The sequence below is a fragment of the Pristis pectinata genome, chromosome 27 (assembly GCF_009764475.1).
Source record: "Pristis pectinata isolate sPriPec2 chromosome 27, sPriPec2.1.pri, whole genome shotgun sequence".
NCBI classification, from domain to species: domain Eukaryota; kingdom Metazoa; phylum Chordata; class Chondrichthyes; order Rhinopristiformes; family Pristidae; genus Pristis; species Pristis pectinata.
The window spans coordinates 2147520-2171144 of NC_067431.1; the positions used below are offsets into that span (position 1 = coordinate 2147520).

The following is a 23625-nucleotide window of genomic DNA, read 5'->3' on the forward strand; positions in this document are numbered from 1 at the left end:
GTGTCTGGATCGAGCTGTCAGAGGAGGTGGAGGCAGAGACAAGTACAATGTTCAATAGGCATTTGGACAGGTAGTGGGATAAGAAAGGCACAGAGGGATGGGCCTACTGTGGCAAATGGGATTAGTGGAGATGGGTCTCATGGTCGGCATGGATGGGGGGGCTGAATGGGACTGTTTCTGTTCTGTATGATTCTGTGACTGTCCAGGAATAAGAGGTTATTAGATCGGACCCTCTGGGAGTGAGGGGCCGAGAGATCGGACCCTCTGGGTGTCAGGTGCTGGGAGAAAAAGGTAGAACATAACAAATAGCCTACATTATCCTCTCAGGTTTGCTGCACCACTGTGGCTGACTTGATCCTTGGTTCCAGCTCCATTTTTTTGACCACCTTGTTCAAAAAATCTGCCTCAATCCTCAATATATTTTAGAACCCAGCATCTGCAGCTGTCCTGAGTGGAGAATTTAAAATATTTACAACCGAGAGAAAATCCCTCCTCATCAGTCCTCAGAGCTCATCCCCTTATCCTGAAAACTTGGCCCCATATTCTTGACTCTTATCAAAAGGGGAAATATCCCCATGGCAACTGCCCCTCAGAATCTTTCATATTTCGATGAGACCACATCATTTTGTTTATGAAGTGTAAAGGCTCAACCTTCCCTTTAAGGTAATCTCTTCATCCCAGGAATTAATCTCGTGTATGTTTTACTGTATCCCCTCTCCATTAGGTGTGCCCTTCTTCAGATAGGGAGATCTACATTGTATTCAGCACTCCATCACTATTGCAGGAAAGGTCAACCCTCCATTTGCTTTCCAAATTACTTCCCATACTTGCATGTTAACTTCAGGTGACCTCAATTCCTTCTGAACACCAGCATTTAATAGTCTCACACAGTTTAAATAATTCTCTGCTTTTTTATTCTTCCTGCCTAAATGAATAACCTCACATTTGTCTGCTGCCTTTCTATTCGTTCATTTAACATCTAAATCCTTCTCCCAACAGGCAATGACTTTACTATCCGTGTCCTTCTCACAATTTATTTGCCACCTATTTTGGATAGTCAAAGCACTGCACTAGTTACAAGTAGCCAGCTTGAAAATGACCCATTTATCCCAACTCTCTGTTTTCTGTTCATTAACCCATCCTTTGCCCAAAGTTGTATACTTCCATTACCATGAGCACAAAACATTTGTAACAAGATCTTGTAAGATAACCTTTGATATGTCCCCTTATTAAAAGCCTTCTGGAAATTGAAATGCAGTACATCCACTGGTAACTGCAATTATGTCTTCAAACAACTGCAATTATATCTTCAAAGAACATATTTATTGAACATGATTTCCTTTGCTTATAAGCGCACTGACTCAACCTAATCATGTTACACCTTGTAAGTGCTCTGTTCAACATTTCACATTCCAACATTTCCCTGACAGCTGATGTGAGACCATTAGGTCAGTAGTTGTTTTTCTGTACCTCCTTTCTGGATTAGACGTGTTATGTTTACTGTTTTCCAATCTGCTGGAAGCTTTCTAGATTCTAACATCATGCCTTTTAAGTTAATTTCCCAATCTACTTCAGCCAGTCTGTGCCAATGTAATTATCTTCAATTAAGTTTAGGACTTGCATTTGTTGCCCTCTACTTGAAATTTCATTATACTGTGTATGACTGATATAAAGCATGTTCCCACACTGGCTGCACAATGTGTTGTTCAGGGAAATGATCTTGTATCCATTTCATGAATTCTTCCTTCAGAATACCTTTCCCAATTATATTACCCAAGTTCAGATGAAAAACAAAATTTGTAACTGTATCATGAGTTACAAGGCCCTTTACTTGTTGGTTGATGGCCTGTCCAATAGAAGAACCACAGTTAGGGAGCCCGCAGGTACTCCCACCAGCATTTTCTGCCTCTTGTTATACCTCAGCTTCATCCACCTGATTCTATTTGTTGATTTCTGGGCTAAATTCCTTTTTCCTTTTTGTCCTAATATCGTCCTTCATTATAGGAGGCATCCTTTTCCCCTTACACCTCCCGCCCTTCTCTCTTTCACTCTTCTTTCTGGTCAAGGCCCTGTTCTTAACCTTGGTCATTGTGCAATCAATTCTCAGTGTTAACTGGAAGATAAAACCCCATTTAACACACTTCGTGCTTGCAGTTAATCTCTCTTGTTACAAATGTTTTGTGTATTCGGATGAAGAACACTTAATTTTGTTATGTTGTCATCTTCTCCTATTTTGACTCTATTTGTTGTTGCATTCTAGGCATTATAGCCTCTGTCCCTTGCTCATTACATTTTACTCATATTGCTGCACTAAGCCACCATCTTTTTCCCATCCCTGTCTATTTAAAGCCTTATCCGCATGGAAACATTGAGGGGTGGGAAAGGATTTCCCAGACTTTGATAAATTAGCTTATTATTGTCACATGTACCAAGGTACAGTGAAAAATTTGTCTTACATACCGTCCATACGGGTCGTTTCATTACACAGTGCATTGAGGTAGTACAAGGCAAAACAATAACAGAATGCAGAGTAAAGTGTCACAGCTACAGAGAAAGTGCAGTGCAGGTTGACAATAAGGTGCAAGGTCATAACGAGGTAGACTGTGAGGTCAAGAGTCCATCTTATCGTACTAGGGGACAGTTCAATAGTCTTATGACAACAGGATAGAAGCTGTCCTTGAGCCTGGTGATACGGGCTTTCAGGCTTTTGTATCTTCTGCCCAATTGGAGGGTGGAGAAGAGAGAATGTCTGGGGTGGGTGGGGTCTTCGATTACGTTGGCTGCTTTACTGAGGTAGTGAGAAATGTAGACAGAGTCCGTGGAGGGGAGGCTGGTTTCCACGATGCGCTGAGCTATGTCCACAACTCTCTGCAGTTTCTTGTGGTCCTGGGCAGAGCAGTTGGGCTGTGGCATCCATGTGGGCAGGCTATTGGTAATGTTCACTCCTAGGAACTTGAAGCTCTCAACCCTCTTGACCTCAGCACCATTGATGTAGACAGGAGTTTCTGGGGCTGAGAGGCTGTTTAGTGGCGTGCTGTGATTATATGATCTTTAGGCTAAGGAATCTGTGCTGCACACTTAATGTGTCTGTATCTAGAGGCTGGTTCTGGACAATCCAAAATTGTTTATGAACATAGAACAATACAGCACAATACAGGCCCTTCGGCCCACAATGTTGTGCCGACCTCTAAACCTTGCCTAAGACTATCTAACCCCTTCCTCCCACATATCCCTCTATTTTAAATTCCTCCATATGCTTATCTAGTAATCTCTTGAATTTGACCAATGTACCTGCCTTCACCACCGCCCCAGGCAGTGCATTCCATGCCCCAACCACTCTCTGGGTAAAAAACCTCCCTCCGATATCTCCCTCGAACTTCCCACCCATTTACTTTAAAGCCATGCCCTCTTGATTTGAGCATTGGTGCCCTGGGAAAGAGGTGCTGGCTGTCTACTCTATCTATTCCTCTTAATATTTTATACACCTCTATCACGTTTCCTCTCATCCTTCTTCTCTCCAAAGAGTAAAGCCCTAGCTCCCTTAGTCTCTCCTCATAATGCACACTCTCTAAACCAGGCAGCATCCTGGTAAATCTCCTCTGCACCCTTTCCAACGCTTCCACCTCCTTCCTATAATGAGGCGACCAGAACTGGACTCAGTACTCTAAGTGTGGTCTAACCAGAGTTTTATAGAGCTGCACCATTGCCTCGGGGCTCTTAAACTCGATCCCACGACTTATGAATGCTAACATCCCATAAGCTTTCTTAACTACCCTATCCATCTGTGAGGCAACTTCCAGGGATCTGTAGATATGGACCCCCGCTCCTCCACACTACCAAGAATCCTGCTATTAACTTTGTACTCTGCCTTGGAGTTTGTCCTTCCAAAAGTGTACCACCTCACACTTCTCCAGATTGAACTCCATCTGCCACTTCTCAGCCCAACTCTGCATCCTATCGATGTCCCTCTGCAATCTTCGACAATCCTCTGCACTATCCACGACACCACCAACCTTTGTGTCATCTGCAAACTTGCCAACCCACCCTTCTACCCCCTCATCCAAGTCATTAATAAAAATCACGAAAATACCTCATATCTTTAAATCAGTTGATTAATACAGTTTTTTAAAATCACTGAAATATAACTTTTAGCAAGTCCCATGCAAGCTGTCTGTTGCCATGTTGCTGTGTAGAAGATGCCTGTTCCTGGTAATTTGCTCTTTTCATTTTCAGTTCCTGTAATTTGCTCTGCAGGACATGCATCTTTGTCTCGGCCCAAGTCCTTGCTAGTGTCATCCCCTTCCACCAAATTGCTGACCCTGGAAGAGGCCCAGGCTCGAACACAGGTCCAAATCAGCTCTCCTCTCACTTCAGACAGCAAGTATATCGAAGTCGGAGATGGGCCTGCAGCATTACAGGGGCGGTTCCACACAGTCATTGACTTCCCAATTGACAGGTAAATAGGACCATCACTTTGTGAAATGTTTTCATTGCCAAAGTAGTTTAGAAATGTACATGTCATCAATCTGCAATGGAAACACTCCTCTGGAATCATTTCTGGTTGCTCTCTCCCTCTCGCTTGTCCCTTCTCCCCCTCCTCCCTACCCCCCTCCCTTCTCCCCCTCCTCCCTACCCCCCTCCCTTCTCCCCCTCCTCCCTACCCCCCTCTCTTCTCCCCCTCCTCCCTACCCCCCTCCCTTTGCTGGAAGTACTCAGCAGGCCAGGATGTGATATGAGAAAAAGAGCCACCATTTCAGGTCAATGCCTTTCTTCAGAAAGGTCTGATTTACTTATTATGACACAGAAGGAGGCCATTTGGCCCATTAAATCCATGGATACTCCCAGCAGAGCAGTCCCATCAGTCTCATTTGCTTATTTCCTGACAGCGTAGTCTCTCACAAGCCCATCAACTCTCCTTTGATGTTTTTGCTACTTGCCTACACTAAGGGGCAAAATACAGCAGTCAGTTAACCACTAGCACATTGTTGGGATGTGGGAGAAACTGGAGCACCCGGGGAAACCCACAGAGTCATAAGAGAACATGTAAAGTTCACATAGGCAGTATCCAAGGGAAGGATCAAACCTGGGTCCCTGGAGCTCTGAGGCAGCAGCACCAACTGCTGCACCACCATGCCTCCCAAAGGTCGTCAATCCTAAACATAAACTCTGTGTCTATTTCCATAGGTGCTCACTGACCTGCTGGGCATTAATGAACTTGTTATTTTAGTTTTCCATCGTCTGCAATTTTTTGCTGCTTGTATAGCAATGCATGTTATTATCACTCAACCTGCATGCCTGTTTCAAATACAGAGTGGCCAAATATTTAACACAGACTCCTTTACCATCGTTATCCAGGAAGAGGACAACCAACAAATCTAAGAAGTCACCTGTTGGCACTTGGCGCTCTTTCTTCAACCTTGGCAAATCCTCCTCTGTCGTCAAACGGAAGCTGCACCGTAACCCCAGTGAGCCAACAGAAATGAAATCCATGGTTTTGGCAGGTGGGTGATGATGGGGGTAATAGCACCTTCCCACCTTTAATTCTTGATAAGAGTCTGATCTCCTGCCTCGAGCAAGTGACCATTTGTTGCAGACAAAAAAGCACTAAGTGTTGGTTGGCAAGTAATGTGAAGGTCAAAGCTGTTATTATTTTAAAAGCTTCAACACTATATGAATCAATGGGAAACTGAAGCAGAGAAGGTGTAATCCGATCCTTTCTGTAGGAGGTTTAAAGATGTAGACTCGGTAGCTATTTGTGACTGTCTGATTTCACCCTGTTCATTTGTGATTTTGTTGTTTTATCAGCAAAAGGTGATTCAGGAACACTTCGTTCTGCAAAAAGTGAAGAGTCTCTTTCATCTCTGCACAATGTGGAAGGTATGTACAAAGTGTACAACTAGTTTGTATGTTTTATCACGTGTTGCAGTATGATTGCTGCAAGTTCCAGTCTTTCAATGTGGTAGGGTGTTTGAATGAGTGCAGTATATTTTTGATATATAACAGTTTATGCATTACAAAGGTGCTGTCAACACTCAGCAGGTCAGACAGCATCTGTGGGAAAGAGAAGCAGCTAAAGTTTCAGGCCAAAGAACTGGAAAAACAGAAGATCAAGTTAGTTTTAATTTGCAAAGAGGGTAGGGGAGGGTGAGAGTGGATGCCAGACCACTGGAGATTAAGCAGTCGAAGTCTGGAGGACAGGCCAGCCAGTCAAGTCTAAACACTGAGGCACTTGGAAAATTGTGACCTGATAAAGTAGATCTGGTGTGGATCGGTTGAAGGCAACTCGTGTTCCTCTAACCTGTTTGTTTTTTCAATGAGGCGACAGAAAAGGTTGATGAAGGGAATGCATAAATTTGGACTGCACAATGGCGCAGCAATTAGTGCTGCTGCCTCACAGCTGCGGGTATCCAGGTTCAATCCCGACCTTAGGTGGAGTTTGCACGTTCCCCCGTGACCAGCTCTGTCTCCTCCAGATCATCCAGTTCATCCCATGTCCCAAATTGATGTTGAAGGTTAATTGGCCACTGTAAATTATTCCCTTGCTGTAGCTTAATCAAGGGGTAGTTGATGGGCATGTGTGGGAGAGAATAGGTTGCAGGGGTATAGAGAAATGAGAAGAAGGGGATGGGACTACTGGGATTGTTGCCCTGGGAGTCAGCAGGAACCCTGGGGTTTTTGCAAGGAATTGAAGTCCCACAAAGGAGGCTGTTTAGAAGATAAAGATCAATGTAATTAGATGATTGATACAAGCTGATCAGGAAATAGAGGCAGAAAGCAGAGGCGAATAGTAACTACTTGTTTTTCCGTGCTGCAGAATGATGGACAGAGGTGTGCCCCAGGGGTCAGTGCCAGAATGATGGACAGAGGCGTGCCCCAGGGGTCAGAGCCAGAACTGCTGCTTTCCTGATGTGTAGCTTAAAAGTGTAGAAACAGCAAGGAGGGTGGACTACAGGAGGAAGAGTCTGGTAGAACAGTGATATATGATATAATATAGAAGAGTGTTAAATGACACGGTTGACAGAAAGAACAGTGAGATATAATTTAATTTAATGGAAAATCAAAAAACTGAAAATCTGAAATAAAAACTGAAATTGCTAAAAATACTCAGCAGGTTGGGCGGCATTCTGGGGAGAGAGAAGTAGAAGGGTTATTGACATGAAACATTATTTCTCTCTCCAATGTATTCTGTCTGACCTGCTGAATATTTTCAGCACCTCCTGTTTCCATAATGGGTTAAGTGGCATAGTTCTAATGGGTATGTAGGATTGGTTAAACCTGAGAGTATGTGTCCGTAAATGTCTGAATGTTGCAGGCATATTGAGAGTGTTTTACAGAATCAGGAATGTTACATTTGGCCCATCAACTCTGTGCTGGTTTTCTGCAACAGCAATCCAACTGTCCCCAGCAGGGCAAGCCTTATCCTTGCAGGTCCTGATCCAGCTCTGTGTGAATGAGCCACCACTTCTCCCCAGCAGTGCCTTCCAGGTTGTAACCACATGCCACATAGAAAAGTTCTTTTTATGTAATTTTTGGTTCTCTTGCCTGCAGTCTATGGTCTCTGGCTTTTGACCATTCTGGCAATGGAAGCAGTTGCTCTCTGCCTCTTTTGTCAATACTACCCCCCACCCCCACCCCCCATTATTTTAAATACCTCTTAATCATCGTTGCAGGGAGAAAAACTTCTATCTGTTACATCACTAACATTTATCACCTCTTTTCACCTCTTCCACTCCTCTCTAAAGCCTTCACATCTTTCCTGGAGTGTTGCACCAAGAACTGGATACGATTGTCAGTGTTTTATTAAGATTTGTCATGATTCCTTGCTTTAGTACTCTATGTGAGTACGTGAGAATGAATATGTTACAGGGAGCATGTAAGTAAGGAGAGGGGGAATGAGGCTAATAGGATTGCTGTGCTGGGTGCAGGCACGGACGTGATAGACTGAATGGCCTCCTGTGTCATAATGAGTAAGTTCAGATCGTGGCTGGTTTAGATGGGGTAAATGGAGAGAAGTTCTTCTCATCAGTGTATGGCTCACAGACCAGGAGTATGGGTTTAAAACGTAGGGCAGAAGATGAAGGGGTGTGAGGAAAGGCAGTTTTACAGAGAGTAGTTTTTGTCTGCAATTTGCTGCCTGTAAAGCTGGTGGAAACAGTCAGTCAGGACTTCCAGATGAAAATTGGAGAGGCTGTTGAATGAGAATAATTTGCAGGGAAAGAGCAAGGCATGGGTCTGGTGGGACTGCAGTACAGGAAGCTGGCTTCCTCTGTCGTACAATGGTTCTATGATTCTGTGAGCTGACGTGGAGTGACTAAGGTTTTCCTCTATATTATTATTTTGGCAATTGTTTTACATTTCCTCAGTGAGATATTCATTATTGATTTTGGACCAATGCTTTGTTGCTGTTGATCAGCACCCAATGGGACAGATTTAGCTTTCAGATAAGTTTTACCTTTTCTTAAACTGCAGTTAAAGCAGTCTTGAGAGTTATTTAAATGCTTCCCGTTCCCTTGATATGTGCAATACAAGCTCAGCTGCTGCTTATGACAACTGGTTAAAGGAGCAGATAAAGGACAGGCACGGTAGTGTAGCAGTTAGCGTAACGCTATTACAGCGCCAGCGACCTGGGTTCAATTCCGGCCACTGTCTGTAAGAAGTTTGTACATTCTCCCCATGTCTGCGTGGGTTTCCTCCGGGTGCTCTGGTTTCCCCCCACATTCCAAAGACGTATGGGTTAGGAAGTTGTGGGCATGGTATGTTGACTCCAGAAGCATGGCGACACTTGTGGGCTGCCCCCAGAACACACTACGCAAGAAGATGTACGTTGAAACACACAGTGAAATGCATGTGACTAATAAAGAATCTTATCATTATTATGGTGTCTCAGCAAAATGGTTAAAGGATTTCAGATCAAAGTATCTCAAAATATCTTGTATGTTTTAGTAAAAAGGAGTCTGGTTTTGCTTAATGGAGTTAAAATGATTGCGGTTAAAAAGGCATGAAAAGAATATTTAGGATCTAAATTTGCCACCAGATGTTGACGTGGTTGTATGGTGATGGTCATTGAACAAAGGTGAGTTGTGCTCACTGTATGATCGACGCAATCTCAGTTGATGTCACTGGAACGTAGGGACAGAAGGAAGCCACTCAATGGCACCAGCCTGTCATTTGAATAAATTATGGCTGACCTATTTCTTGTTCTAGTTACCTAGATTAGTTCAGTAACTGTATATCCATGCCTAACAAAAAGTTATCATTTTAAATTTTCCATTCACCTCTGACCTTCATGCTTAATGCTGCAAGCTGCTGCCATTTCCATTGGCCTAGTGTGAACAATCCTTCCTGGCCTCTCCCCTGAATGGTCAAACTCTGATTTAAGATCATATGCCCTTGTGCTGGACTCCTCCGAAAGAGGAAATAGAATCCTTAGTTTTCTAAACTCAAGGAAGTACAACTTTGTCCAAGAAACCGCTCTTCATAATTGAACCCAGTTAGCCCTGGTGTCAAGCTGGTGAACCTCGGCTGTACCTCTCCAATATCAGTATATGTGTTGCCTAGAGCCCAAATGACTACTTTAAATAAAACCAGTAAACGCTGGAAGTGCTCAGCAGGTCAGGCACGTCTATGGAAAGAGAAATACAGCTTCTGTTTCAGGTTGAATAACGTTCATCAGTACCTTGAATGTCTGGCGAGAATTCAACTTGTCATATCATGTTCTAGCCTCGTGGATTTTTAAATTATTTTCTGTAACTAACTTTTACTGATTGTATGCATGAATTTGTTCAGGGGTGAGTGGGGCTAACAGTACAGTCGGTCTGTGCCCACCTCCTTGTAGGGGAGACACCCAACCTTCCGCATTTCCAGTCACCCTGAGGAGAGGTGACTTGTCCTCAGCAAACAGAATCTGTGTAACATTCTGAAGCAGTGGGGTGATGTGGATTTACAATCCAAGCCATTCCCGAGGGCCACTTGTGAGGAGCATGTTTTGTTTTAACCATATAACCAGATGTTGTTAATTTTAGTCATAGTTGTACAGCGCAGAGCCGGGCCATCGGCTCGCCATGTCCACACCATCTACACTACACTACATCACGGTTACAGGCACAGACCCCATAGCCCTTGCTGTGTCACTCCCAGCTCCTTCACTACGTCACTCACTGCTCTACTTCCTGCCCACTCACTGGGTGACTCAAGGCTCCCTCACTGCCCCCTGGTCGCATCTCCCCTCTCCCACTGGTACCATCCCTCCCTCACTGCCCCCCTATCTATACATGTCCACCATCTCTGACCTGTGCTCAGTGGTACTGTATCCCATTGTTGTACAGCAACAGACCTATGCCCACCAGTATACCGTACCTGGCTGGACATGGATCTGGATTCAGGCCAGTGTGTTGCCCCAAGCCCAGTGCGGCCCCCGGGTAGCTCATCTCTGGGCCTGAGCCCAGTTGGATCTCTGGTTTGGCTTCCAGTGGGAGAGAGATCTCCGGAGGGACCCAGGCCCAGTATTGGTGGGCACTGGAGACTGAGCAGACTGCAGGGAGAGTCAGATGCCACGTTAGTGTTCAGCTCCAGCCTCTGTAGTGCTCCTCCTGGTCCCTGCAGCCTTCCCCCACGAGGCAGGGGGAGATAGGGCTGTCCTGGGGATTTCCAGGTGTGGGGTAGGCCTGTGATCGGGGGCATCTACCGAACGGTGAGTGGGACGAAAGTGAGGATTGCGGGGTCAGGGGTGCCGAGGACGATATGTTGTGCACCACACACTGATGTGTTGGCAGAAGGTTACACGTGTTATGTCACATGATTCAGAAAAATATATAGGCATTGGATTTACATTGGAACTAATTTCATTGTCACAAATCAATTACCTGTGGTGATTAATGTGCTGCTTGTTCCTCCTTAGGAGAATCCAAGATGTACAGACCTAGAAGGCCTCGGTCCAGCAGTGATGCCCTGTCTGTTTCCTTCAACGTCGGTGGCCTTCCCAGCCTCAACCACTGCAATTCTTATGACAACCTTCCCAATGATGAGAGCGAAGGAGAGGATGCCATTCTCCAAGTGCCTGCACTGGTGTCTTCTAGAATGGAGGAAGTAGAACTGAGCCCACCAGATATGGGGGCAGCAGGGTTGGATTTTGACCCGATGTCCTTTCAATGTAGTCCTCCACGGGCAGAACTATTAGAGCTAGACAACAGCACATCTCAGGTGGACTCCTCCCCCACTGGCAAAGACAAGTTGAACGGTAGCGCAAGAGAGTCAGAATTTGGCAGTATGTGTCTGACCCCTGGTAGTGCTACTAGTTCCGAACCAGCCTCTCACTCCCCGGATAAAGTACTGAGCCCATTCTTCTCACCAGACCTGAGCCCCACTGATGAGAAACTGACTAAACCATCCTCTTTCGCAGAAAAGGTTGTTCATGCCTTCTCCCCAAAAATTGGACGCAAGTCACCCAAGTCTCCTATGTTGACTATTTCTGAACCGATCACAATCTCTGTACCAACACGTGTATCTGAAATGATTGGCAACATGGCTGCTGTTTCACTGGCTTCATCTCCACCTCCCACCAGCCTTGCAGGCAGTAACAGTGTCAGCAAGTCCCCTCCGCAGATGATGTCAATGCTGCTGAAGACCAGTGATGTGCAGCTACCTGAGGGATGCCGTCAGGAGATCCACAGCAAGCTTTCTGCTGCTGGAGCAGGTTCAGAGGCTAAAGGGCCAAGTCCAGACTGGCATGATCTGACCTGTCAACACAAGCCTGCACCTTCTACCCACTTCCAAGCAGGAGCAAAATGGCAAAGTGCAGACCAGCATGAACTGACCAATCAAAACAAAACTAAACCATTAAATCATTCACAAACAGGGACAAAAGGGCAAACTTCGGATTGGCATGAATCCATCAATCAAAGCAAGGCTGCATCATCAGCCCATTCACAAATGGACGCAAAAGGACCAAGTTCAGAATGGCATGAACTGACCAATCAGAACAAGGCCACACCATCTACCCAGTCACACGGTAGGTGTTGAGTGAAGACATTCGGTCAACCTTTATTGGGAGACACAAGGAGAGAATGCTACATTTCAGGTGTCTGTACATAGTCCTAGTACATAGCAGTCCTGGTGCAAGGTCTCACGTTGTGCATATGGACTGGACTAGTTGGTACTTGCTCTTGGAGACCTAAAGCGGTAACAGTTTCCAAAAATATAGAAAGACAAACTCTGATACTTTGTTTTAATCAATACTTTCTCTTCGATGCTATAATTGTCATGGTGGACAAACACCACCTCTTGTTCACTAAGTTATTATGCACGATATTCAGTCTGCACACAGAGAATGGGATTGAGGCTTTAACTTGAACTTGTTCTGTGGAGTGTTGAGGGAACTCAATTTTTAGTCAGCGCAAGATTAGTATCTGTCACTTGCTGCTGCATCCAATGGCAAATATTTCTACCAACTTCCCTGCTCCTCTCTGGAACTGATTTGTGCCAAAGTACTGTTGCAGGAGTAACTACAGCTTTAAGGTGTTGAATCCAGATTCTTTTTTGAGTGTGAGCTTTGAGAAATTAGGAATTGGGAGTGGGTAGTGAGTGAGATCAGTGTCATCAATCCTGAGGTGGGCATGGGGACAATGCCATTGGTGGCATAGTGTTGCACTTATTGCTGAAGAGAACTGTTGTGGCACCATGCCTTTCTCTTTCCCATTGGAGTGGGGAATGTACCATGGGAGGGTGGCAGTAGAAACGGAGACAGGGTGCTGGTAAAGTGTTGTACTCAGTGCTAATGTGGCAGGGTTAGTGTGCTAGCAGCTTCAGTCAGTTTAGATGTGAGGTATTGCAAACTCCTGTAGGGTGGGATTTGCAGAGAGTTGCTTTTCGTCCCATGGGAGGAGTGATTGTGACAAATACAAATAATGTCACTATATTTCTGTCATGGGCAGGAACCATGGCTGATTCCATTGTTTCCCGCAATTAAAAGCCAAGTCTTGCTCTTTGTTGGTTACCTCAGTGCAGACCAAGACTCGGGCTGATGGTTTACATCCAGTGGCTGTGATTGTTTATTGAGACCACTTAACTCTCACATTTTAGTCTAAGACTTAATAGCAAATATTGCAAGAGGGTCATTGCATCCATTCTTTGTTGGAATTGTAAATATTACTGAATGTGCCAAACTTCCTGGAAGAAGTTTGCTGACAACACAATTATTTGAGTGGTAGTTAGAAGTTAGTGAAAGGATACAAAGGAACATAGATCAGTTGGGCATAGTGGCGGCAGATGGAATTTAGTCCAGACAAGTGTGAGGTAATGCTTTTTAGGATGCCAAATACTAATGGGACATATACAGTAAAAGGTAGGGACCTCAGCAGTGTTGATGTTAAGAGAGACCTTGGGGTGTAAGTTCATATCTCCCTGAAAATGGCAACACGGGTGGATAAGGTAGTGAAGAAGGCATTTGTCATGTTTGCCTTCATAGGCCAAGAAATGGGATGTCACATTACAGCTGTACAAAACATTGGTCAGGCCACACTTAGAGTATTGTGTACAGCTCTGGTCACCCCACTACAGGAAGAATGTGGTAGCAATAGAGAGAGTGCAGAAGAGATTCACCAGTATGTTTCCTGGACTTGGAGACTACTTATGATTGGATAGGCTAGGTTTATTCTCACTGGAACATAAGAGTCTTTTTCCCAGGGCAGGGGAGTCTAGAACTGGAGGGCACAGGTTTAAGGTGAGAGGGGAGAAATTTAAAGGAGATCTGAGGGGAAAGTTTTTCAAATGTGAGAGGTGGGTGTGTGGAACAAGCTGCTAGAAGAAGTGGTGGAGGAAGATACAATTACAACATTTAAAGGACATTTGGATAGGAACGAGGTAGAGGGATACGGGCCTACTGGAAGCAAATGGGATTCCATGGCTAGGCATCACAGTCGGTATGGACAATTTGGGCTGCAGGGCAGATGTTGCTGATTACAGTTCATTGAATACGTTCAACACAGAACTGTGAGAGAAACGTGAGCATTACAAAGAAGTATGGAATAGGTGCCTGGAAGTCAGCAATATGTACGAAAGAAAACAAAAGTGATGTTAAGTATGTGAACAGTGTTGGCTCTGTCACTGCCGTAGGATTGTGTCCGGCTCTGGGCATCAGACTGGAAGGATATCTGCTGCCTGCCAGGGCCAGGGTCAAGGATATCTCTGAGAGGTGGCAGAACATTCTCAGGGGGAGGGGTAGCAGCCAGAGGGTGTTGTACACATTGGTACCAACAGCATTGGTAGAAAAAGGGGTGAATATTGGGAGTTAGGCAGAAGGTTAAAAAGTGGGACCTCAAGGGTTGTAATCTCTGGATTCCTCCTGATGCTACACGCTAATGATGACGACAAATAAATGTGTGGCTAAAGAGCAGGTGCAGATGGGAGGGATTCAGTTTCTTGCACCTTTGGGATCACCTCTGGGGGAGTGGTGACCTGTAGAAGAGGGATGGGTTGCACCTGTACTGGGGGGGGACCAATATCCTGGCAGAGAGATTTGCTTGAGCCATTAGGGAGTGTTTAATCTGGTCTGGCAGGGGATAGGGCCCAAAGTAGCAGTGTAGCAGTTGAGTTGGAACAAATTATAAGTTAAAGTGAGCAAGTCTGGAAGGCCAATCAGGCAGGGCAGGACATGGAGTGAGGAAAATCTGACAGGCTAAACTGTATTTATTTTAATGCAAGAAGCCCGACAGGTAAGGCAGGTGAACTCAGGGCATGGAGGTACATGGGACTAGGATATTACAGAAACATGGTTGAGGGATGGGCAGGGCTGGCAGCTCAATGTTCTTGGGTACAGATGCTGCAGGCTTCTTAGAGGTGGAAGTAGGAGAGGAGGGGGAGTTGCGATATTGGTTAGAGAGAACTCATGATATTCCTGGGGCATTGTCCAGTGAGGCTATATGACTAGAACTTAGAAATAAGAAGGGGGTGATCACTTTGATGGGTTTGTACTGTAGGCCCCCCAGTAGTCAGTAGAAATTAGAGAAGCAAACGTGTAGGGAGACCCCAGGTAGGTATAGGAATAATAGGGTTGCAATAGTAGGTGATTTTATCTTCCCTAATATTGACTGGGACATCCATGGTGCAAAGAGATTAGTTGGGCAGAATTTGTTAGGTGCGTTCTGGAAAGTTTTCTGAAACAATATGTAGATGACTTACTGGAGAAGGGGCTACACTCAATGCCTTCAAGGAAGTGAAGCTGAGCAAGTGCCTGATGTGTCAGTGGGGGAGCTCTTTGGGACGAGTGACCATTATTCTGTTTTAAAATAGTCATGGAAAAAGGTAGGACTGATCCACAAGTTAAAGTCCTACATTGGGGCAAGACATATTTTGATGGCATTAGGCAGGAACGTGCAAAGGTTGATTGGGAGAGGCTGTTTGCAGGTAAAGGGAGGTCTGGCAATTGGGAGGCTTTTAAAAGTGAGATAAGGAAAGTTCAGGGCCAGCATGTTCTTGTTAGATTGAAGGGCAAGGCTGGCAGGATTAGGGAACCCTGGTTGATGAGGGATATTAAGGCCCTGGTCAGGAAAAAGAAGGATGCATATGTCATGTATAGGCAGCTGGATCAAGCAAATCCCTTGAGTATAAGACACGTAGGGGTACATTTAAGAAGGAAATCAAGAGGGCAAAAGGGGCCATGATATGGCATTGGCAGAAAAGGTAAAAGAAAATCCTAAAAGATTCTATAAGTATATTAAGAACAAGAGGGTAACTAGGGGGAGAATAGGTCACCAGGAGATGGACAAGGTCTTAAATGAATAGTACTTGTTTGTATTTACTGTGGAGAAGGGCATGGAAGCTAGTGAGTTCAGGGAAGAAAACAGTGATGTTCTGAAATATATTGACGTTACGAAAGAGGAAATGTTGGTGGTTTTGACGTGCATAAAGGTGGATAAATCCCCAGGGCCTAAGCAAGTGTATCCTAGGATGTTGTGGGAAGCAAAGGAAGAAATTGCTTCAGCTACGATTGAGGAAGACTGGACAGTGACTGATGTTGTGCCTTTATTTAACAAGGGCTGTAAGGACAAGTCAGGGAACTAAAGGCCATTGAGCTTAACATCAGTGGTGGGAAGGTTACTGGAGGGGATTCTGAGAAGCAGGATTTATCTGCATTTGGAAAGACAAGGATCGATTCAGGACAGTCAGCACGGCTTTGTGCGTTGGAAATTGTGTCTCATGAATTTAGTGGAGTGTTTTGAAACTTGTATGGCACAGTTGCCTTCATTGTCTGAGGCATTGAGTACAAGAGTTGGGATGTTATGTTACAGCTGTACAAGATGTTGGTGAGACCACATTTGGCATATTGTGTGCAGTTCTAGTCGCCTTAGCCATAGCAAGGGTGTGAATAAGCTCGAGAAGGTGCAGAAACAATTTCCGAGGATGTTACTGGGACTGGAGGGCTTGAGCTATAAGGAGAGACTGGACAGGCTGGGGCTGTTTTCCCTGGAGTGAAGGAGACTGAGGGGTGACCTTGTAGCAGTTTATAACGTCATGAGGGGCGTAGATAAGGTGGATGGTCACTGTCCTTTTCCCAGCGTAGAGGAGTCTAAAACTAGAGGGCAGAGGTGTAGGGTAAGAGGGGAAAGATTTAAAGTGGATCTGAGGGGCAAGTTTTTCCACACAGTGCTGGGTATGTGGAACGAGCTGCCAGAGGAAGTGGTAGAAGTGGGGACGTGGACAGTACATGAATAGGAAAGGTTTAGAGAGATAATGGTCAACACAGGCAAAATAAGACTAGCTCAGCTAGGCACCTTAGTCAACATGGACAAGTTGTCCCAAAGGGCCTTCTTCTGTGCTGTATTACTATATGACCCGTACGATAGCAAGGGGAGATAAAGTTGCATGGGATAAGCGGCTCTGATTATAAACTGATGATGCCAATAATCTATTGAGCCACTCACTGAGACCTAATAAATGCTTTCAATATATGGAATTGATTTCATTATGTAATTTATGAAAGATTTTCTCCATTACCTGGTGAATTGGTAATTAAGGAATGTAACTGCGAATGTAATGTTCACACAGACTATTTGAGGAGGTAATTTTTTTGTCACAATGGGCAAAAACAGAAGCATCATTTAGCGGGGAGAAAATAATAGAAGAATAGTGAAGGGTTAGGACAGTTACTTCCAGTGGAAGACCAGAGAGTTGGCTGTAAGGCTGCCTGTAGTGATATAACTTCTGTCAAGGTGCCACTAATGCTAAAAGGTAACAGCCTATTTGTCAATGAATTTAAAACTGTTCTGTTTCCTCCACAGTGACTCAAGTGGAATCCCCTCAGGAAGCTCCAGCGGTTAGCTCTGTGCCTCTAATTCCACCACCTCCACCCCCAAAGAGTGCTGCCCGTTTGCTGGCGTTGGCTCTGGCGGAGAGTGCCCAGCAGGCTACTGTGCAGTCTCAGAAGAAGCCTCATGCCGGGGGGCAGGGCTCAGGGGACCAGCACCCGCACACCGCACCTATGACAGAGCAGTGCTCAGCAGCTGGTTCAGCACTTCCTACAGCCAGCCATCAGACTACCGTGCAGCCAAGTGTCGAACCGCAGCCAGCTACAGGCCAGGTCCCCCCCAGCACTGCACCAGGACCCACAGCTTCAGGCCAGGTAAGGGAAGTTAAAGGCTTAATGTGTCAACTGGACTCTGGGAATCTGCAGCAACATAGACAGTAATTCCTGTGTTGAATGTGTGGTCAAGAAATTTAGTTCAAACATTAATCAAGAAAGCTATTTTCTAGATGGAGATATTCAATTAAGTAGTATCTTCTGAAAATGGTTCTCCTCATAATTCATTGCTGGGCTGAAGGCCACCATTTATTGCATTTTCCTAATTGCCCTTGAGAAGATGGTGGTGATCTGTCTTCCTGAAGCACTCGAGGCTGGATTACAAAGATTCTCTTGGAGCGTTGCTTGGTAAGGAGTTGGCTTCTGTTGCAATCCAGCAACAGTGAGGGAAAGCCAATATATGGATGTAAAAGCAAAATACTGCAGATTTGGAAAATCTGAAAGAAAAACAGAAGTTTCTGTGAAGATGGCACAAAGCATGGTTCAACCCGGTGACCCTTTCCAGAAATGTTGGCGATCAAACAGGTTCTATGATGCATAGAGAGTGGGAAGTGGAATATAAAGGACTGATTGGGTGGAAGATTGGATTGGATAAATGGCAAGAGGGGTGATCCTGCAGAGTGAAATAGGGTGGAGGAGTGACTAGTGAAGAAAAACCATCAAACAGAAGAGATATAAATGGAAGAAACAGAAGAATTGCCGTAGGACAAAACTGAATGCTGGAAATGTAACTGATGCAAAACCTGCTCATGTGAAATTGATGAATACAGTGATGAGTCCAGGGGGAATGTTGAAGGTTCAAGTGGTTTTCTTCTATGAGGATACGTTGAACTTCGCTGGGAAAGAGTAGGGAACTGAGGTCAGAGTGAGAGAAGGAATTAAGTGGGAACTTGAAGTTCGTGGTCACCCCCGTAGATTGAATGGTGTACTGCAAAAAAATGTTTACCCAATTTGGTCCATGTTTCCCAGTGTAGAGGAGACCACATCATGAGCAGCAAATGCAGAATACTAAACCAGAAAAAGCGAGTGTAAATTAGTGCTTTTTCTGTATGGAGTGTTTGGGACCCTGGCCTAATGCAGGAGAGGAGGTAAAAGGGCAGATGTGGTAACTCCTGCTGTTGCATGGAAGGTGCTGTGGAAAGTGGCTTTGTGTGGAGATAGAGGAGTCAATCAGAGCATCCCAGAGGGAGCACTTGCTTTGGAAGGCCAAAATGGGAGATTATATAATTGGTGGTGGTATCCCGTTGGAGGTGTGTGTAATTGTTGAGACTGAAGGGTAGTGAGGAGAAGTTGTGAGAGCAGAAGCGGAGGAAATGGAGTGGCCTGTTAACCTCGCAAAAAGGAAGCCACAGTTAAGGAAGAAGGATGACGTTTCTGAAGTATTGGCATGGAAGGTGGCATTGTCAGAGTTGGAGAAATTGGGAGAAATCCTTAAAAGAAGCAGGTGGGAAGAAGTATCATCATGATAGATGTGGACATCCACAGACTTGTAGTCAGTGGTCTTTACCCTGAAATATTATCCTCAGAGTCCATCAGCCTTGGCATCAGTGCTGAGTGCACTCAACAGTTTCTTGGTATCACATGGAGTGAATTGAAAAGGATAAAGACCAGCCCACGGTTACAAGTGCACTTCTGACTAAGCATTGTTGCAAATAGTTCAGCTTTAACTTCTTATGTTTTCTATTTGCACATTGAGCTTTGCCATAGTTCATAATGAGGATGTTACTGGAGCTTTAATTGTCATCACCATTCACAACTAAATGTGGCAAGCCTCCAGGACTTTGGGCTGATCCATTGGTTGTGGGGTTGCCTAGGTCTATGATCATGCACTTGGAAGTTTATTTTCAGGGTAGGCTAGAGCAAAGCTGAGTACGGTGGTGGCACATCGAGTTAAACTGCAATAGTAATCCAGAGATCCAACCATTGCAGCTGTGGAATTTAAAATTCAGTCAGTTAGATTATTGGGAATTTAAAGACAAAATCTAATCTCAATAGTGGTCACCATGAAACTAATGGATTGTCGCAAAACGCATCTTGTTCACAAATGCCCTTCACTGCTGACCTGGCTTGGTCTGATCTATATGTAATTCCAAACATATAGCAGTACAGTTAATTCTTGTGGAAAGCGAAAACTGAAAATGCTGGATATGCTCAGCAGGTCAGGCAGCATCTAATAAAAAGAAATAGAGTTAACATTTTAGGTTGAAGACCTTTCTTCAGAGCTGACACAGTTCTGAAGAAAGGTCCATCTGAAATGCTCACTCAGTTACTCTCTCCACAGATAATGGTTAACTCTTAGATACCCTTTGAAATGTCCTTGTATCACTACATTACTGCAGTGGTTCAAGAAATGGCTCACTGACACATTCCTACAGGCCAGTAAGGAGTCGGATGGCAACAGCTGGAGCTTTGCAGTGACGTCAAATGGCGTGGACTACTTGCTTCAGTTAGGGGGTTCCACTGTCAGTGAGACATTCTTCGTCTTTCAGATAGCTACCAACTTTAACCTTCCATTAATATTGATCCCATCCAGCATCCCTCTTTGCTGTTGATATCCTCAGCTCCATCCACAAGTGTTGCCATCTCCTGCTGGCAGAACGTTTGGTCTCCAGGAATGCTCCTCTTCAGTAGGTCAAGCGCAGACTCCTGTGGCCTACAGGGTGCTGTTCCCCCTGTTCCCCTGTGCGGCATCTTCATCAGTTTGGCTTCTCATTTTTTGGTATCTTCAATACTGTTCCTGGTGTGTTCTTCTGTGGTCTTTATTGCACTTGGGTAGAGTAAGGGAAATGCCAAACCCTGAGTTATAGGTTATGGTGGAATACAATTCCATTGCCGTTGATTGCCCACATTCCCTCGTGGATGTTGTTTGAGCCAGTGGGTTTGTTTGCAATCTAATCCATTTAACGTGGTGATATTTAACGTGGTGATAATGCCACACAAGGTGAAGGATGTCCACAGCCTGAGCTTAGGCTTGGTCTCCACAGGAGCTGTGTGGTGGTCACCTCTACCAGTGCTGACTTGCCCAGATGCAACAGGTAGATCTTTCTCCAATTACAGTTTTTCTTTCTCATTCCTATTTGGGACTTTCCCTTCATGACTTGGCCCATTCAGTGTGGTATTACTGAGTCACCCTTAATGATCAACATGGAAGAGTGCTAGTGATATCTCCAATGCTTCTCCTGAATGGTGTTCTACATCGAGGACCATAGATTCATCAGCTGATTAAGGACTTTATGTGTAATTACCAGGAGGTTCATTTTCCCATGACTCAATATTGATGAATCCTTTCAGTCATTCTGTCCCAAGTGTAAGTCAAAGTCGAGTTTATTGTCATATCCACAAGTACATGACTGCACAGGTACAATGAAAAACTTACTTGCAGCAGCATCACAGGCACAGAGCATCAGATAGGCAGCATTCACAAGAAAAGCATAAACTAAACAAATATACACAATTTTACAAGAAAATTTTACAAGAACAAAAAATGTCTACTTTAGTGAAAAGTGGTCATAGTGTTGCTAAACTGTAGTGATTAGGGTTGTGCCGGTTGGTTCAAGAACCGAATGGTTGAAGGGAAGTAGCTGTTCTTGAACCTGGTGGTGTGGGACTTCAGGCTTCTGTACCTCCTGCCTGATGGGAGCTGCAAGAAGATGGCATGACCCAGATAGTGGGGATCTTTGATGATGGATGCTGCCTTCTTGAGGCAGCGCCTTTTGTAGATACTACCAATGGTGGTACACTACCTTTAGTGGGTTTGTCCTGCCAGTGATGCCCAGAGAATCCCAGGGATAGCAATGGAATCATCTGGATTTTGGCAGAAGAATGTGATCCTTGAGTATGATGTGTTGCTTGACTTCTGGTCTACCCCACTTGCAATTCAAGCATTGGGCCCCAGACATTCAGGAGAAGCACGTGGTCAGCTGGGTTGTGTGTTTCTGTATCCTATCTGAATCTGGTGCCTAGGTCAATGCTGGGTGATTGGTCTGGCGTTATGCACCTGCGTGGCACACTGGTCACTTCAGAGCCCCAGTTAACAGTCATGTTGGAATGGGTCTGGAGACAGAGATGGACCAGACGAGGTCAGGATAAAAACACGAGAACATAGGAGCAGCAGTAGGCCACTCGGCCCCTTGAGCCTGCCCAGCCCTTCAGTCTGATCATGGCTGATCTATGCTGGCCTCAGCTCCTCCTCTGTGCCAGTTCCCCATAACCCTCAATTCCTCAACGGTAACCTTCCTTCCCAAAAGGACATCAGTAAACTAGGAGGCCTTTTAGCACATTTAATTAATCATTTTATGCCCAAATTATCAGAAGCAACAGCCATGGCTTATTATCAGTAAAATTGGAATAATTTAGTATAGTTGGGGTGCATTACCAGTACTGGGGATAACTGACTGTTCCCTTATTGAGTGAATAGGTTAATTAAAGGCTAATGTATCACTTTACTGCCAAATGACTGAAATAAATCTAAGCCAACCATCTTGTTTAAATCAGCTCAGTATTTAGAATAGAACTTAACTCCTACCAAAGCTCTTCTTATCTGGTTTGAAATCATTTGTTACTCAAATAAATTATGTGCAAAAGGAGTGAAAAGTTAGAAACTTTCATTTAAAAATAGAATTCAAGCTGATTATCCAGACCATTGACCATAGCGTTGGAAATAATTAACTTGCATTTATGACATATCCAGTCATAATATGTAAACAGAAACTATCCCAAACAACCCTTTCACCCCAACTAGAGGAGCTGAGAAACATAATTAAACACATGAAAAAAAATGAAGTCCAAATCAACATGATGTTCAGTGATTTATTTTAAAAATTATCTTCTTTTGTTGGACTTGCTCTTCTAAGTTGAGCTGGATTTGCCAAATCTTTCTCAACCAAATAAAGAGAAACTGTTCCCAGCTGGTAGAAGGGTTACAAACAAATATAAGGTGACTGGCAAAAGAATCACAAACAGTATGAGGTAAAGCTCTCTACGTGGCAGATAGTTACGATCTGGGATCTACTGTCTGAAATGTAGTAAAGCTGGTTTAATTGCAGCTTTCTAAAAATGCAATTCCCCAGCGCCTCTACTTCCTCAGGAGGCTAAAGAAATTTGGCTTGTCCCCTTTGACACTTACCAACTTTTACCGATGCACCATAGAAAGCATCCTATCTGGATGTATCACGGCTTGGTACGGCAACTGCTCTGCCCAGGACCGCAAGAAACTGCAGAGAGTTGTGGACACAGCCCAGCGTATCATGGACACCAGCTTCCCCTCCCGGACTCTTGTCTTTACCTCTCGTTGTCTTGGTGAAGCAGCCAGCATAATCAAAGACTTCTCCCCCCACCCGGGACATTCTCTCTGCTCTCCTCTTCCATCGGGTAAAAGATACAGGAGCCTGAGGGGACGTATTACCAGACTTAAGGACAGCTTCTACCCCACTGTGATAAGACTATTGAACAGTTCCCTTAATCAATGAGATGGACTATGACCTCACGATCTACCTTATTGTGACCTTGCACCTTATTGCACTGCATTTTCTCTGTAGCTGTGACACTTTACTCTGTACTGTTATTGTTTTTACCTGTAATACATCAATGCACTCTGTACTAACTCAATGTAACTGCACTGTGTAATGAATTGACCTGAACGATTGGTATGCAAGACAAGTTTTTCACTGTACCTTGGTACAAGTGACAATAATAAACTAATACCAAGTTGTAGGTATAAAGGGAAGCAAACCAACTTTCAAAAAGAAAACATCGACACAATAGGCCAAATAGTGTCCTGCTGGGGTGTTATGATTCTCTAAGGGTTTGTTCCACTCTGACAAACACACACCAGGTGTAAGTTCTTCCCTTTAAATCTCTTTCTTTTCATTTCTTCTGAGAAATTTAATATCACATTACCATTGAGCTTTCACTGTATGTTCTTTTGTGTTGGAATCTGATCATTACAGTTCCTTAGTTCTGTTTTTTCACTCTTCACTGTGTGACTGTAGAACACATAAAAACCCAATATGTATTCCAAGATATAGTTATCTCCCTTCAGTATCTAAGTGCAA

The 23625-nt window shown here is 44.5% G+C and overlaps 1 protein-coding gene across 8 annotated transcripts in view; it reads left to right on the top strand.

Annotated features, from left to right (window-relative positions):
* The window catches only part of arhgap32b (Rho GTPase activating protein 32b), a 389535-nt gene that overhangs the window by 360192 nt on the left and 5718 nt on the right, over positions 1-23625 (top strand). For 5 of the 8 annotated variants that reach the window (XM_052039785.1, XM_052039786.1, XM_052039790.1 and 2 more), the window contains 5 exons: positions 4234-4456; positions 5311-5501; positions 5806-5877; positions 10898-12007; positions 17274-17614. In XM_052039785.1, coding sequence (XP_051895745.1) covers positions 4234-4456; positions 5311-5501; positions 5806-5877; positions 10898-12007; positions 17274-17614 — 1937 coding nt within the window. The remainder of the gene's footprint in view (positions 1-4233; positions 4457-5310; positions 5502-5805; positions 5878-10897; positions 12008-17273; positions 17615-23625) is intronic. The other 3 variants (XM_052039788.1, XM_052039787.1, XM_052039789.1) reach the window with 3 other exon arrangements.